Below are 17,479 nucleotides of genomic sequence, written 5' to 3' on the forward strand. Positions count from 1 at the left end.
TCAGCTCATCTTGCTTTACTGAGTTAGGTCAACAAGTTTGTTACACATGAACTTCACACTATACGCTGACATGACTTTTACTTAGAATCTGAGATTTTACAGATGTGTACAAGATACATAGTGCCTCTGTCTACCCACTTAAGCACTTTTGTATTTCACTTTTGTTGATCATACGATCTACTGTGTCATAGCTTTGGCTTGGTTTCTAAAGAGTAATATTCACACATACATAATGTTGTTACATTACACACATTATTACAAAATATTACACTGAATTTCAAGAATACAAATTGTGCTAAAACGTATGGTGATACAGTTCCGTAGGTTTAGGTGGGCTTCTTTTGTCTCTTCGATGTTGCATATGTCGCACTTATTCGAGGTCTTACCAATGATTCTCTTGGGTCTGCGTCTGCAAGAAAGTTAACAAAACAAAACACATTTGCACACATGGGCCAGGGTGTTTGAGCTGTCTAACTTGCAGCTGAAGCAGAATTGGAAACAGAGTCACTCACTGATAGCTGCTATTATAGCCTCCTCCTGAGTCTGTTAATGTCACAAGGTGTGGAGACTATTAGAGACACGCATGAGAATGTGTGTGTGTGTGTGTGTGTGTGTGTGTGTGTGTGTGTGTGGTTATGTGCACTGGCTGCACACCCACACAACATCTACGAGCCCTTGAGCTGAAAAGATGTGCATATTATACTGTACAACTAGCAATGATATAAGTATAGCTTTTGATGTTTTGCTATTTTGATTATTGTTTTTACTAGAATCAGATATTCAACATTGTAGAACACATCACACTGTACTCTACTTTCTTACTATAAATGTAACTATGACAGTAACTATACTTTTGAACTCCCTCAACACAGAAACTCTCATAGCAGTGGGTTTACTGTAATTATTTACCATACTGAAATGATCAATTTGAATAATGTCAGACTGACAGATTGGATGGATGGATGGATAGGTGGATTGATTACTCAGTGAAAATGATAGATTGAAAATATAAAATAAAATAAAAAGTCCTACTTACGAGGTCGGGTATCTCCTGGTATGTGGCTATATCTATTTAGAAAAGAAAGAAGATATGTAGGTACACAGGCAGAAAAAGTCATGTAGTAATAGCCAAAGGTAGAGATTTGTTTAATGCCCTAGTGATATTAGTTGCAACCAATTCAGACAATGTGAAAGATTCATTTTCAAGTGATTTATTTCTATTAAGATTTACAGCATTACTGCATTATGGATTTTATGAACATGCATATTGGCAACATGCATTTTTGTGGTGGACTCACTCTGATAACTTTCATCGTCACTCCACTCACTGGAGCTTCTACAAAGAAAGTAAACATGAAGAACATCCATACAGTCAAACAGTAACACAAGCTTTTTCTTTTTCTTATAAAAAGAAAACAGGCAGAAAAAGAAGGAACAAAAGAGAAAATAAATCTTTACATGTCGTTTCCTTGATCTTGTTGTATGTTGTGTGACGTTGCTACAGGATGACAACATATTGGAATGAGAAAATAGACCAATAGCATGAGACTCTAAAGGGTGATGTCAGAACATGAGATGTGAGCAGCTTACCTGTATCAGTCCCGTCCACACCAGGCACTCCACTGGTTGTGTAAAATGTTCTGGAACATATTATAGATTATAAACATTACACAAAGTGTAAGGCAACAGCAATAAAAACACTTTGTATTGTATGCAGGTCATGTATTGCTGACAGACATGTGTTATGATGCTTGACTTACTGCACAGGTATCTGTAGCCCTGTGAACACACACACACACACACACACACAGGTTTCAGTGTTACAAAACACAATGATGATGATGATGACACCAGCTAGATCTGCAGCAGTATTGGAAAAGAGGAACTGAGTTCCATGTTCCATATGTAGTACAGATACAAAGCTAACAAGCAGTTGGCATTTAACCAGAAATGAAAAAGATAAAGAAAAAGGCTGCAGACGTATAAGGTAGTCTTGCAGTAGTCTGACTCCATTAGCAGAAACATATAGTTTTTGGGGGAAGGGGCTCAAGTGAAAAAGGGCACTTCACATAAGTTAAATATTGTCTTACAAAAAAACAGGCCGGTAATACAGTTATCGAATTGTACAGGCTTTCTCCACACAAGATGGCGGTGATTGGAAGAAGAGCAAGCTGGACTGACTGACTGTTCAAACAGTCTTTTTTATACCCTCTCTTTACACTTACAAAGGTAAAAATACCTCTATTTGTCCACAGAGACAATCTCAATAGTAGCATAGACATGTAAGGATTTTTCTAGCCCAGTTAATGGCTTACAAGCCCCCTCCCAAAAAAATAAATAAAATAAAAATAAATACATAAATAGAAAGTCCTATATGCAACATGCTATTCAGTTGTATATGCATATTCTTGTTGTGTGTCACATTGCTACAAGATAACAAAATATTGGAATGAGAAAATAGACCAATAGCATGAGACTCTAAAGGGTGATGTCAGAACAGCTTACCTGTATCAGTTCTATTCACACTAGGTTGTCCAGTTGTTGCGTAAAACGTTCTGGAACATTTTACAGATTATAAGCACAGTAACATTACACAAAGTCCAATAAAGGCAACAACAATAAAAAACTTTGTATTCTATGCAGGTCATGTATTGCTGACAAACATGTGTTATCATGTGTGACTTACTGCATGGGGATCTGTAGCCCTGTGAACACAAGTCAAGTCTGGTCAGTTTATTTATATAGCACACACACACGCACACACACACACGCACACAAATTCAATTCAAAAATTGACCCTGGGTTGTTATTAGATTGGAGTTTCCATTTCAACGAACCTACCAACTATTTGTGAAATTAGCTGTCTACCCCAGAGTGTCTGTGTGAGCAATAACCCAGTTTGACACTGTTAGGCTAGTTTAGCATAGTTCAGTGAGTTGTTCCAGCTAGTCTATTTTAACTATCGTCAATAGGTTAACTAACAGGAATATATAAGAATGTCATATGTTCATTTATTTATTTTAGCATTCCAGAAAAAAGTAGCCTGGGTTCTCCCATGCTGCCTTACGCACGAGATTTTATTCACGCTGATAGGCAGCCTGGATTCTATGGACTTCGTTTTCACCTCAACGAAGGAACCAATCACAGAACGGAGGGAGGGCAGCAAGACGATGACGACACACCAAAGCCGTTATGAGCTATGTACAGACACATTTGATAGACATTCGTAGCACCCAATCAACGGCTCTGGGCATTCGTAAACCACGTTTCAAATACAATAAAATGAATGTCTAGTTCCCAGACCCCATCTCAATGAGATGAGGTCTGACGTTAGCCAGGCTAAGAAAAAAGGGCACATTCTCCCAAAAAGCCCTGTCTGTGTGTGCATGTGCCTGGTTAGCAACTTGTTAGCCGCTATATTCAACATCCTTGTGTGTGTTTGCATCTGTTTTGTCAGTAAAATGAGAGGCATGTTGCCAATACTTAATTCCAGTGCAGGTGGACCCAGGTGTAAACTGTATAAAGTGTCAAAAATATATTGTTGGGCCAATTTCGAATATTTACATATATTTAAAAAATATAGTATGACAAAATATATTTAAAATATATTTCTGTTGTGTATGGGCTTGTATGGGCATACTGAACAAAAATATACAGAAATGGGCATACAGAAATAAAATATATTTAAATAAGTGTCAAAAATATATTGTTTGGGCCAATTTAGAATATTTACATATTACATACTTCAAAAATATATTGTGAAAATATATTTAAAATATATATATTTTGTGTATGGGGCTGATTTGTATGTCCTTGCTGACAGATGCCGTGATTCTTACCTGTGTTAGTAAAATCAAAATGATTTTGCGCTGTTGAGGTCTGTTCAGGTGTGTGAAAATGTGCACTTTCAGTTGTGACCTTTGGAGATCTTGGACATGAAACATTACAACATTAAATAAACTCCATGAACAACAGACAGACAGCACAAGAGCATTGTGTACAGTAGTGTGTTCCATTTAAAGCAACACCAAAGAGTTTTTTGTACGTTAAAATAATGTTTCCAAAATTGTTTCCATGGTTCATCAACTCGTAACAGGGTGAACAGCACTTCTGCATTCGCTTCGCGGCCCTATGTAAGTTTGCCAGATCGGGTAGCGGGTTTGTAGTTCGATGGAATGAGACATAAGAAACAACAAATTTGACTTGCATGATGTCGCAATACATTGTACTTTCATAAAATCATGCAACATATTCTACCTTGTCTGTAGACATCGTTATTTGCAAAGCTGTTGCTGGATAAACAAATAGCGTGCGTGCGACAGAGGAAAAGTTATTTGGTGTTTCTTTAAAGGATTTATTAAGAGAAGACTTTAAAAAGAAAAGCAGCATGAGCGCACGCAAAATGCACAACCAAGAAAAAAAGACAAGGGAAAAGATGGATAAATATGGAGTCCCAAAGGGGACATGTGCAAAAAAGGTTTCTTGTGGCTTCTGGTGTTCACCAGAACGTTTTACGTGTACACCAGATACGTTCTGGGTTCCACTAGAAACTTGAAACATTCTGATGCCATAATCATGATTTTGGCCCATGTCCCTTGGTAGATAAAAGAAGAGGAAACAGACTACATGATTCTGGTGACTGAGGAACAAAAATAACAGAAACCACCAAGATATTAGCTAACCGTAGGCAAATGCTAATACAAAAAGCAAGAAGTGAAATAAATATATAATGCACCATATGATTATACAGTGTCTTACCTCATCTGCTTGTGTATCCCTGTGAACATGTAAGTTCAGACATAATTAAGGTGATACGGATCAAACATGTCTTCAAATGATGCGAGTGAACAATGCTGATGATTGCTGACACACTAGGAACTGCGTTTAGACGTACCGTTCCTCCAGAGCAGTAAAACCAGGAGGACGAGCAGGACGAGGGAGGGCAGCAGGTACAGGGGGGCCATTGCAGCTCCGCTGGACGCACATTCATCCAACTCATCCGGTTCTCCTGTCGGTTTCAGCTGCAGTCAGCATTTCTAGATCAAACCAATATTTGCTATCTTTTTCTTCCATGAATATTGGAAGTAACTATTTGGAGTGTAACAAGGTGGGGGTGTGCATAGCAAAATACAAAACTTGCACTGCAAAAACATGAGATCTAACCAAGTGTTAATCTTATTATATTAATCTTATTAGAGTGCATGCAAATGCAATCTACTGTTATCCGATTTCTTCTTATTATTCTTCTTCTAACGCTTTTTCCGCGTTTAATGCTGCTTCAACCGTTTAATGTAGAAACTTCATTCAAACTGCGTTACGTAGGTCTTACTTAGGACAGGTGTGGAATGTATTTTTCATATTTGTAACTTTTATACTTTTTGAACTATTAATTAAAAACTATTAGAAATTTCCCCATTTCCAACATTGGCGATTGTGGCATCACAATAGGGCACTTGGAATCCTATGCCAAGTGTTCCAGCCAGGGCCATATGGTTCCGGCCACCTCCAGCAACTGTCTGTCTCAGGCTTTAAGCATACAATATGGCTCTCTTAAGACTACAGATCCTGTTTCCTCTGCCCACAACTGTTTCAAAATAAAAGTCTCCACTACAATAATTCCCTATTAAATAACCTAACCATTTTCACTATCCAACTATTTAACTGTTCAGCCATTCCAACTGTCAGTCGTCATCAACTACAACTCCCGCCAACTGTTTCCTCTGTCCTCAACTTCAACTTCAAAATAAGTCCTCAATACAATAATTCGCTATAAAATAATTTAACTATTTAAACTACTCAACTATTTAACTGTTCGGCCATTCCAACTGTCAGTTGTCATCAACTATGACTCCCCGCCAGCTTTTTTCTCTATCTGACCATCTTTTTACCTAGATTATATTTTAGACAATATTCAACAATATTTCATTCAGCAGCCATTTTTGCATTTTCATGCACTCACCCTGGAATTACATTCTCTAGTTTTATAATCTTATAATTTTGACTTATTTAATTTAAGAAGACTTTGACTTATTTTAAGGAGTCTTATCAAGACAAATTTACTTAACACACTGGCAGACAAATTTGCTTGTTTTTAGGTCAAACTTTACTTAAATTATGTCAAATGATTTCACCCGCTGGGTAGCCTAAGTCTCTGAACTCCTATACAGAAAACAATACAAACTATTTTTTTTTATCTTGATATAAGATTAATAATCTTAGATTTGATTAGATAAGCAGTTTTTGCAGTGTGGGCAATGTAGAACACTGCAAAAAGTGATATATTACCAAGTGTTATAATCTTATAAAATGCACAATCTGGTTAGTTTTGTTTTAGTATAAAGATACTTACTTTGAGCTTTCTTGTAAGATTATTTGACTTAAAATAAGTCAAAATCTTCTTAAAGACATACAAAACAAGCAAATTTACCTTATTATTTATGAAATGTACCTTAATTTAAGACGAGATTTAAGATTTAAGACAAATTGTCTTAAATCTTACATTTTAAGATATATTTTCTTAATAATTCTATAATCTTACAAGAAAGCTCAAAGTAAGTATCCTTATACTAAAAACAATACTAGATTTTTAATCTTAATATAAGATTTAGTAAGATATCACTTTTTGCAGTGAAGGTGTGGAATAAGTTAAAAATGCACTATATTTTGTAATCTGAAATATTAAAATGTTTCATAGGTTAAATAGGCTAATATTAAATTGACATAATATAGTGGTCTATAAAATAGACTAAGATGAGTGAGATATACAAAATATAAAAAAAACCTGCATGTTCCACACAACCTATTGCTCTTGTTCGAACTATGGTGTTTATGTTTGTAAAATTCTCACCATTCTCAACCTGCAGAGGCACTGAATTCTTTCCACACGTGTCCAACTTTCTTGCAGCCATAGGTCGGTCAGACACCAAACAGCCATAGCTACCTGTGTCGCCAATCTGCACTCTTTTTAGAAGGAAACTGGCCTGTTTCTTCTGAGAATCCCACAGTTCAACATCAATGATTGTTTCATTCCTACATAGGAATGCCATGAGAATGACAGAGGCTGGGGCATTTTCTGACCTGCAACCGAAAAGCACGTCTGTCCCTGATGTTACACTGTGGGACTGGGATGTGGACTGATTCACATCTATCCATGCTGGGAATACTTTATCTACACAAAGACAGACACATGAAAATGAATCAGTATTCTCACTGTTACAGCTTGTGCACCACTGAAACATTTTGTTCTCTGTATACATTTATGTATAAAAACATAGCTATAACATATGTATATGTATGAATGATCATGAATTCATGCATGAATTAATTCATGATTTATGCATTACTTCATTCCTTTATATCTTATGAATCATCAGGAATTGACATGAGTCTCTCATTCATGACCTCATGCAAGAACAACACATCAACTAAAGCATTAGGTATGGTGGGCACATCATTATGAATTATGATTTCTTAAGCATGATCATCATGATTACATAAATTTAAGGTTCATGTTTGTGGCCCCTCAACTAAAGTGTGAACAAAATGGCATGTGTTTAGAGAACTGCACAAGTTGTGTTCAAATAAGAATTTGAGCAGTGATGACATTTTTGGCAAAAAAAGAAATCATCATGATCATTCTTAATAAATCATAAATAATAATGATGTGCCCACCATACTTAATGCTTTAGTTGATGTGTTGTTCATGAATGACGTCACAAATGACAGACTATGAACTCATATAAAGTCCTGATGATTCATAAGATATAACGAAATGAAGTAATACATAAGTCATGAATTAATTCATGCATAAATTAATGATAATTCATGTACCCTTACTGTAAAGTGTATCCATTTATAATTATATAGATGGTTACACTATATAAACTTATATATTTGTATTTTTTTAAGCGTGTGATTGATTGTTATCAATGTGATGAGAGCTCTTACCTGTCACTTGGAGGGAGATGACATTTTCTCCTTTTCTTTTCACCTCTGTGGGGTGTCGTGTTCTGGAGAACACACAGCTGTAGTTTCCAGTGTGGTCTTTTTGGACATTTCTTATAGTGATTTCAGAGTCCACTTTTTTGGTTTCCATCATTTTTATACCAACTCCGTTCTTGCAGAGGTAAACAAAGATGTGTTCATCTTTCTTTAATCCAAATGTGCTGCACTTCACTTCAAAATCTTCCCCAACTCTAAGTTCACTAGTCAAAGGTCCATAAATGCGTGCAGGGTGAACAGTGTCTCCATCTGCAACTATTACAAAATTATATTTAAATAATGTATCTATATGCTTCTAACATTTTAGAAATTTTCTTTTGTTTTGTAATAATCATTACACACCTGTACCCTGCGACACTGTTGGATGCTCCTCAGTCACAGTAACTGCAACTGTAGGAAACGAATGAAAGCAAATATGTACAATTAGTACTTTCTTGTGATAAAAGGGCACTTACTAATACTTTTTATCAATAGAAATAATAAATGAGTATTTACTTACCAAGAATAAATAGTGAGATAAACATGGCAGAGCGTGTGAGAACCAAACCTCAAGCCTGTACACCAGTAGTGACTCAGACTAAACTGAGAACAGGCAGGCCTGAAATGGCGCACATGAGGAAATGGGTCTCTGCCGCTCAAGGTCTTCAGAGATGAGAATTGTTTTTTTAACAGCATTTCCTGCTTTTGCTAGGTCTCACATCCTTTTGTCGTCCTCAGTGATGTGAACACAGTGACACCTGAGTAAGGTTTCAGTCCATTGCAATGGCTATGACTAAACAAAACGTGGAGAAATCCTATTTCACACTTTCTCTTATCACAGTTTCATATTGTCTGCATATATAGGTCAATTTCACAATCATGTAAAGCTGTACACAGCAAATAGACACAGTTTCAGTTCAGTATTTCTGTAAATAAGCCATTGTTAAATTTTATTTAACTTTTTAATTTAGATTTTAGTAAAAAAATACTTTCTCTTTGGTCCTTGGGTGTTTTCCAATGTCAACCATAAGGTGGCAGCCTTCGCATATTAGTCGTCCTATTATGTGTGCAGGCCATGTATTGCATGTGTTTTGGTGTACTGAAATCAGCAGAAAGCTGAATGAGATGTGGAAATAAAAAAACATAACATAATATATTATCATAAGCTGCTTTCACCTTCGCTATGATTAAATGTGATTATCCAAAGGAATGTACAATATTGAGTACAGTTTGCATTATCTTGTAAGCTCCTAAGGCATCAAATAGCTGACTTCTGCGCCTTGTTCCACCAATGACTTGCACTTACTAGGAACCCCAAATTTCAGTAGTGAATTGATGACAATCATTATTACAGTAAAACAAAAACCTTTATTAGTGTCATTTATATTACAAGTACAACTTTTCACAGCTTTGTGAGATACAGCATTTAGCTGAGGGTAACTTTATGATGTTCACTTCTTGTGAATTTGTTGTTTGTATTCGTTTATACTGGTTCAAGGCCACCTGCATGTGAAATGCAGTTTATAAGAGCCACTACATCCATAAATTCTTAAAAACATCATACTTTTGATGATCTTCAATGTTGCATGTACCCTTTACAAATGATTATTTCAATGGACAGAAAAGTTCACAATGGCTTACCACACATAAATGCAATCATACAGACAGATAAAATTGTAGACACAAATATTAGCTGTACCATGAATAGAGGACAGTGTGCAGTGCACTTTTAGCTCTAAGCCTCCATCTACCTCTTCCATTGGCAGCAGTTTGATGGAGGCACTCCTGTTTCATGAATCTTTGCAGCTTTACAAAGCAGAGTGACTAAGAAGAAAAAAAAGGCAACAGGTAGTCCCGTCCCATGAGGTTTTCAAAACCTCCTCTGCTATGTGACTGCATTTATACTTTCAAATGCAGTCTTACTCCTTCAGTCCATCGCACTTGCTGTTGCTGTAAGACACCACTGAGACTCAACCAGGGCTGTTAAGTAAAGTAAGTAAAAACCCAACTGATTCTGGATCAGTGCGGTGACGAGGTTGGCCTGTGCTCCGTAAAGCAGTGCAAGCGTATGGCTTTGGCTCGGATGTAGAGAGAGAGAGAGAGAGAAAGCATCAGGTCTGGTCTGGTGTGATCTGGTCAGGGTGGTCCAATGTCATCCCCAAGGAGCAGGGGCTGGAGGAAGAGACCTGCCGTTCCCAGAATGCACACCAGGATGAACACCCACAGGAATATCCTGTCAATCACCATGGCAACGTACTTCCAGTCGTCCTGAACCTGTGGCAGATAGAGAGAGATAGAGAGAGAGAGAATAAGACAGACAGAAGAAAAGAGAGAAAGTAGAAGAAAGAGGGAGAGGTAGAATAAGAGGCAGGGAGAATATGAGAGATGGAGAGAGAGAGAAAAAGAGAGGATGGCAAAGAAAAAAGAAAAATGGAAAGAGAATGGGAGAGAGAGGATGAGAACACAAGGGACAGAAAATCCTTAGTGAGATGCTGTGTGAAAAGGCAACCTTGGACAGAGAATAACACAGTTGTGACTCAGTGTGTGCCATTCACTATGTATGAATTTGACACCAATTCACAGCCGGAAAACAGTCATCCCACACATCCAACACAACAACACCACATCCCACACATCCAACAAAACAACATTCCAACACAACAACACCACACCCAACACCCCATTCAACACATCCCACACAACGACATCACATCCAACACCACACCCAACACATCCCACACAATGACACCACATCCAACACATCCCATACAACGACACCACATCCAACACATCCCACCCAACGACACCACATCCAACACCACATCCCACACAATGACACCACATCCAACACCACATCCAACACATCCCACACAATGACTGTTCATCCAGCACCACATCCTACACATCCCACACAGCGACAGCACACGTTTTGTCCGTCCATCTCCACGCACCTCCTTGGCCTCGTTCTGAAGCCTCATGTTCTCGGCGATATACTTCACACTCTCAATGGCCTCCCTGACCTCGGGCGAGAGGGTTGACAGGGTCAGAACCCCGACATCCAGCGACTCTGAACTCGAGCAGGGGCTTCCTGCCACCGCCGCCCTGGGCCCAACGCCCAAACCGAGGCCTCCGCTGACCGTACCCAGGCTGTCCTGGCCCACTCCTCCGGCGGCGCCCCCTCTTCCATTGGCTGGCAGATTACTTGATCTCTGTTGCCAGCAGCAACTGCAGCCGCAGCGTCCCTCGCGGCACAGGAGCGTGGTGGAGTCGGCGTTGAGGGAGAGGCTGCCTCCGCCGGGCCCATGCAGCGTGGACAGCTCCGTGTTCAGGAAGAGGCGTTGCCGTGGGGGCAGGCTGGCCGGCAGGGTCATCTGCTTCAGCTGCTGCTGCTGTTGTTGTTGTTGTTGTTGTTGTTGATGCTGGAGGAAGGAGGGATTGAGGGTGGAGGAGGCGGCGGAGGAGGAGGCGGATGAGGAGTGCAGGGTGCAAGGGTAAGGTGGGGGCGGGAGAGGGGCGGGCGGCAGGAAGTGACCTTGCTGGCTGCTGAAGCGCTGCGGGTTGCGCTCTGGCCGGGTCATGAACATGACGCGCGGCAGCACGCCCAGGAAGACGCCGCGCACCCACTGCGGCATGGTGTGCGTCTTGGGCGTGCGGTAGTGAACGTTGAGCACGAAGACGGTGATGACGATGGAGAGCGTGACGAAGATCATGGTGAAGAGCAGGTACTCGCCGATGAGCGGGATGACTAGTGACGTGGACGGGATGGTCTCGGTGATGACCAGCAGGAAGACGGTCAGCGAGAGAAGCACGGAGATGCAGAGCGTGACCTTCTCGCCGCAGTCGGACGGCAGGTAGAAGACCAGCACGGTGAGGAAGGAGATGAGAAGACACGGGATGATCATGTTGATGGTATAGAAGAGCGGCAGCCGACGGATGTACAGCGAGTACGTGATGTCCGTGTAGATCTCCTCGCAGCAGTTGTACTTGATGTCGTGCTTGTAGCCCGGCGCGTCGATGATCACCCACTCGCCGCTCTCCCAAAAGTCCCGCAGGTTAATTGTTGTGCCGATCAGGACCAGGTCGATCTTTGCTTTGTCGTAGGTCCACGAGCCGAACTTCATGGTGCAGTTCTGGTAGTCGAAGGGGAAGTAGGTGACGTCGATCTTGCATGAGCTCTTGAAAATAGCAGGAGGGATCCAGGTGACCTCTCCGTTGTAGCGCAGCAGAGCTTTGGTTTTGTCATCCACCTGGAAGTCCCCAACAGCACTATAAGTAACAGGAAGAGAAAATAAACACAGTCTCATGTAAACAATGAATACAGTGGAATGGCCTGCATTAACAAATTAACAACATTTTTCAAATTAATAAGGTTTAATTACTACCACATGCAGGCAAATTAATGTTATTAAAGGGAGTTAGTGTTTTAAAAATGTTTAACATCTGCAAACGTTTATGTGAAGACCTTTGAATATTCATTCTGAAATGTGTAATGTGCAATTCCATTCCTGCCTGTTTGTCTCCCAGACACAGGGAGGACCAGGTGCAGAGAGGAATGTGAATAGAGAGATGCCCATAGCAGTTAGACTGTTTGTATTCAAATCCATTTTCAGCACAATCAACATGGCCAATGAATAGAATAATAGACTGCAGCACAATTTCACATACTGTTTGATTTGCACTGTTAAACACTGGCTGCATTTCCATCACAGAACGATTTCCACCGAAGTGGGCCCATCATAAACAATGCGAACATGTGTAAACACACGTGCATATGCACATGAATGCACACACCCACCCAACCACACAAACACACACACACACACACACACACACACACACACACACACAATTAAGTTAGGCTTTTTACAGCCCCCCCCCCCCCCCCCCCCCCCTGTGAGACCCACCATCCCAACTGTGGCTCTGCAGAAGATATATTAAGTCTTACAGGGAGGCACACCGAGCACGTAACTGAAGCGATCTGTCTGCATAGCGCCTGCTGCAACAATTAGCTTCCACTATAATCAATGGAACTGGCTGCACCAGACGGGATAGTGGCATGTACAATAAAAAAAATTAGACCAGTCTTCTAAAACTATGTCTACACTAACGCGTACAGAGCACTTCAGTTGCGGACCTGGTATAGTTTCCCTGCTAGTGTGATAAATAAGTATGCATGAATGTCAAATAAGTATGCTTAATGTGATGCTGATGTGCATGACTAAGTGCATTGAGGTTTTGTCATCATGTCATGTGCTCCAGGTTCAGCCCTCATTCAAGATGCAGATAGACTGTGAATAGAAGCTTTTTCTCAGTCTCCCAGTACAGTCTCTGACGAAATTAGTCCAGCTTTCCAGAGGGGCTGGCCCTGTGGTCAGAGTAGTGAACTCACTTGTTGTACAGCACGATGTCTGGCTTCCAGATTCGGTTGGACGGCACCCGGATGAACTCAACACCGCCAAACTCTTTGGGGTTCCATTTCAGTTTGTAGTCCTTCCAGATCTGCAGTGAGACAGGATCGACGCTACAGTGAGTATCACAGTAATCTTGATAAGTTAGTTCAGTTAGGAATTGGCAAGATAGCAAAGATGATATTTTATTACTAACTTGGCAAAACAATTGTTAACAAAAGTACAAAGTTAATTGATGGTTATTACAACATCTTCCAAAGGACTGCAGTTGAAAATTAGCCGGCTGGGTAACACTCAAGTTTCAAGTTTCAGACTGGCACATTTACAGATATGTTCATTAATGTGTGTTCTTATAAATAAATAAGCGAAATGAAATGTTCTTCTTTACTGCGTAGTTTTTAACATTTTATATCTATTTTCATTATTTTAGATTTAATGATTGTCTTTGTGCATTTTTTTATATATTTATTTGTGTATATTATTTTGTAATAGCTTTAAATCAATTCTTATATACATTTTTACTTTACCATTTTACATATTTATTAATTTTACTTAATTTGATTTGATTGTTATTATTTTTATTATTTTATCTTTCTTGTCTTTTTGTATCGGTGTGGTTTTGTATTGTTAAGCACCTACTGCACAAAAGGCACTATCTAAATACATTTTTGATTGATTGATTGATTGATTGATTGTTTGAATGAATGATGTTCTGTATTACATATACTGTATGTACACATTTTCTCTCTCTCACACACACCTACAGTACTTCCTATCTGACTCGGTTTCTCTCAAACATGCCCTTGAAGAATAGTTCTCTTTTTTGTATAAGCCGCACACACACACTTACACACACCTCTCTCAAACATACACCTGAGTTGTTTTTCCTTGGCATGCTGGGGAAAGGAGACTTTAAGTGACTGTGAGACGGACGGTACTGATCACATTTTCATTCAGCTGCCTCTCCCAGCTGTGCCCTCTCTGACCGCCTACACACACACACACACACACGCACACACGCACAAACACACACACACACTAACATTCTCTCACACACACACACATACACATACATACATTCACAGACTCTCTCTCACACATACACTCACACACACACACACACACACACACACTCTTCAGCATCCTTGAAGGCTGACAGTCCGGCTAGACTGTGTCATTGAAGAGGGGATAAGCCAGTGAAGAGAGCAGTGGGGACACAGTGTCCTCCAGGCATCCACCGCCAAGGACCGCTGCTCGCTTCAGGAGCCTGTCTACAGGGTGCGCGCTACGCCCCTCCTCTCCCCTCTCCCTCGCATTTTAATTCACACCCCTCCTTCATATCTTAAAAGCTCTCTCGCTCTCTCTCTCACCCCCCCCCCCCCCCCCCCCCGCCTCTTCTGTTTTCATTTCTGTTCAAGTCTTGATTAAACCAAGTGCAGTGCTATTACCTCTCAGAGTGAGGACAAGCAAAAGGAAACCCTTCGAGTCTTATATCATTTTCATTTCACATCACACAGCACTTGGCCAGTCACATTACTACACATAACCGAATCCGACGGAGGGTTTATGCCCTGAAACAGCCACACAGTGCCAGAGACAAATATTTGACCATCATTGTTTTAACGAACGTGTGGCCATTTAGGCTGCCACCGAGTCCATACTTTAATCTGAAGATGGGCCATCTGGTGGCGTTTTTATGGGAGCGTTTATGTGCAGGGCTGACCCTGGACCTGGACCTCTGTGATGGGGAGGGCGCAGTGGCCTGGTCCTGAGACGACCATAAAAAAACCCGGCCGCATCACACACACAGCCCTGTAGGGACAAACCCCCCCCCCCCCCCCCCCCCCCCACACACACACACACACACACACACACACACACACAGCCCTGTAGTTTGAGACAATAGCCAAATGGCCCTGATGGGAAACCTACTGTTGACCAGATATATGTGTTATGGAAAACCAGCAGTTCTGTTGTCCTGTGATTAAAGAACAAAAAATGCCATGTCATCTCAAATCAAGGTTTGACTTGATTAGACATGTCCTGTCCCCCTTCTTCCTTGTGGGTTTGAGTTTATGGTTTTTCTATTCTTCTGTAAGGACAGATCAAATGATGCCATGCCATAGGTTTAGATTGATTGCAAAACAAAAAGATTTGAGTATTAAACAGAACCTAGTCAAGTACTGCTGTTGTTGTGACTGAGATATGTGAATGTGTGTCAAGTTTATTTGTTTAATTCGTTGACACTACACATTTGACATGACTTGGTTAGGTTAAATATCTTTTTTTACAGTGTTATGGTTTTCATAATTTGTATAAAGGCATAACAAAAATGCTGTGTCATGAGTTTGAGTTGATGAAATGTGGTTAACCTGTCCCCCTATTTTATTGTCTAATGACAAACAAATATATACAGTGTCACTTTTGGTTGGTGTTGAGGATGATGTATAACTATTAATCTGTCTATCCCATCTCAACTGTCCATACACGCAATCAAGTGGAATTAGCACCGGATTTGCACTGTTTCAGACAGTGCGGGTTGTCTAGAAGGAGAGGTGTCTGTCACCACTTCTTCCTCTTTTCCTTTCAAACATCAACCCAGCACTTGTTTTAACAGGCTGAAAAGATGCTGGAAATGTATTCAGATGCAAATGGAATCCAGAGCCTGTCAGGCGTTCATTACAGAAATGGCTCCTCTCTCAGTAATGCTCGGTGCACAGTGGGGAACTGGTCTGTTATGGCTACGGCTACATCAAACCCTCTATGTGCAGATGGTAATTTTCTCAGCATGATGATCCATTTGATTCTCTACAAATAAACACTTTCCTTACCCCGGGTGGCTCGTCAATCTGTATAGCATGTGTGACGTCAACCATGAGTAACTGGTTTACAGTGTTACGGCCCAGGCCGCTGTGTCCTAACTCCGCCCATTGGCACTGACGTGCCTGGGTGCTTGTTTCCCCTGTGTGCCCAGGTGTGCCTGATTGGGAGTGATATTTAAGATCGGCTCAGTCTGCACTCGGGGCGGTTCTCCTCCTCCCGGCTTAGCATTCATTTTGTTGCGTTACCTTCTTCTCTGTACTGACTTACACTTCACTTCTGCGTAACTAACACTACACTGATTTGCACCTCATCCTTATTGTTATTCCGAAATATTAGTTTATGTTTAACTTTCTTTAATAAATTCATTTATTATTATTTCAACACTGCGTTGGTCTCCCCTGAATGTACATACTCCGAGCCAGTGTGTTACAACAGTTCACCCCTTCTCATTAGTGCAAGTGTATATACCCTGCTGAAAAAAACAGTTAGAAACCAGCTTATGCTGTTAGCTGGTTTTAGCTGGTTCTTCCAGCTCTTGCTGGTGTAGCTGGTTGGGCCACCAGGTTGTCATGCAGGTGTGACCATCTGAGGAAGCTGGTCATGCTGGTGTGACCAGCCTATTATGTGGGATACAGCTGGTGTAAGATGGTCATGCTGGTGACCAGCCTGCCAAGCTTGACATTGTTGGTGTAAGATTGTCATGCTGGTTTGCTAGAATGACCAAAATAAGCTGGCATGGTCAGTTAAACCCAGTTCTAGGGTCTAGCTGGTCAACCATCATAGGGTGGTCAAACAAGCTGGTTAACAAGCTGGTCAACCAGTAAACCACCTTAAGCTGGTCTGGTCTGGCTGGCTGTTTTTTTTCAGCAGGGCAGTTTGTAAGTGTATGGCCCTTTCACAATGGTCAATGCAGGGTCTTTACTAGTTTCTTTTTAGAGTTATTTTATGATCAAGCAGTGCCTCTTTCATGGCATCGTTCTGCAACCACACAGTCTTCCTTGCAGCACCTACAAACCAACACCATTACACTAAAAGCAAGACATTACTTACGTAAAAGTAGTGTGTTTGTGAGTAGTACATTTTCATTTAAGGCATGGTGTAATACATATCAGTATCTGCTGCCAGACTGCAATATTACTCTACCAAACTAGAGCTAATGTCAAACTGAATGTTAAAAAGATTCCTGAGTTCTGAAAGATTATATCTTTATTAGAAAGGTTATTTGTAAGCCTCCACAGGTGACTTAGCTTAGATTTTAGCTTTGCTCA

General features: G+C 40.6%; 2 protein-coding genes and 1 long non-coding RNA gene across 3 annotated transcripts in view; 1 reads left to right on the forward strand and 2 right to left on the reverse strand.

Annotated features, from left to right (window-relative positions):
- LOC121694539 lies at positions 1–8,610 on the reverse strand. Its single transcript, XM_042074726.1, has 16 exons — positions 8,501–8,610; positions 8,344–8,391; positions 7,948–8,256; positions 6,848–7,168; positions 4,895–5,008; positions 4,759–4,777; positions 3,840–3,928; positions 2,687–2,705; positions 2,506–2,555; positions 1,761–1,779; positions 1,591–1,640; positions 1,459–1,498; positions 1,299–1,336; positions 1,037–1,068; positions 513–543; positions 1–409 (listed from the first exon to the last, which is right to left on the reverse strand). Exons 1-16 carry the CDS (start codon positions 8,523–8,525, stop codon positions 327–329), a joined length of 1,287 nt encoding a protein of 428 aa, XP_041930660.1. The 5' UTR covers positions 8,526–8,610; the 3' UTR covers positions 1–326.
- An 814-nt stretch (positions 8,611–9,424) lies between these two features.
- Positions 9,425–17,479, reverse strand: part of chrna3 (cholinergic receptor, nicotinic, alpha 3) — a 16,550-nt gene continuing 8,495 nt past the window's right edge. The window contains exons 4-6 of the mRNA XM_042074724.1: positions 13,370–13,479; positions 10,932–12,246; positions 9,425–10,254 (exon numbers count right to left, since the gene is read on the reverse strand). Coding sequence (XP_041930658.1) covers positions 10,117–10,254; positions 10,932–12,246; positions 13,370–13,479 — 1,563 coding nt within the window. The 3' untranslated portion in view covers positions 9,425–10,116. The remainder of the gene's footprint in view (positions 10,255–10,931; positions 12,247–13,369; positions 13,480–17,479) is intronic.
- Positions 12,081–17,479, forward strand: part of LOC121694540 — a 22,090-nt gene continuing 16,691 nt past the window's right edge. The window contains exon 1 of the long non-coding RNA XR_006025803.1: positions 12,081–12,113. This is a non-coding gene — a long non-coding RNA (uncharacterized LOC121694540). The remainder of the gene's footprint in view (positions 12,114–17,479) is intronic.

This window comes from Alosa sapidissima, chromosome 20 (assembly GCF_018492685.1).
Source record: "Alosa sapidissima isolate fAloSap1 chromosome 20, fAloSap1.pri, whole genome shotgun sequence".
NCBI classification, from domain to species: Eukaryota; Metazoa; Chordata; class Actinopteri; order Clupeiformes; family Clupeidae; genus Alosa; species Alosa sapidissima.

Excerpts from the sequence above, each read along its gene's own strand:
- LOC121694539 (XM_042074726.1), bottom strand. The coding sequence starts at position 8,525 with ATGTTTATCTCACTATTTATTCTTG. Across the intron at positions 8,392-8,500 it reads TATCTCACTATTTATTCTTG|TTGCAGTTACTGTGACTGAG; the intron begins GTAAGTAAATAC and ends CGTTTCCTACAG. Across the intron at positions 1,337-1,458 it reads CAAGATCAAGGAAACGACAT|AAGCTCCAGTGAGTGGAGTG; the intron begins GTAAAGATTTAT and ends CTTTCTTTGTAG.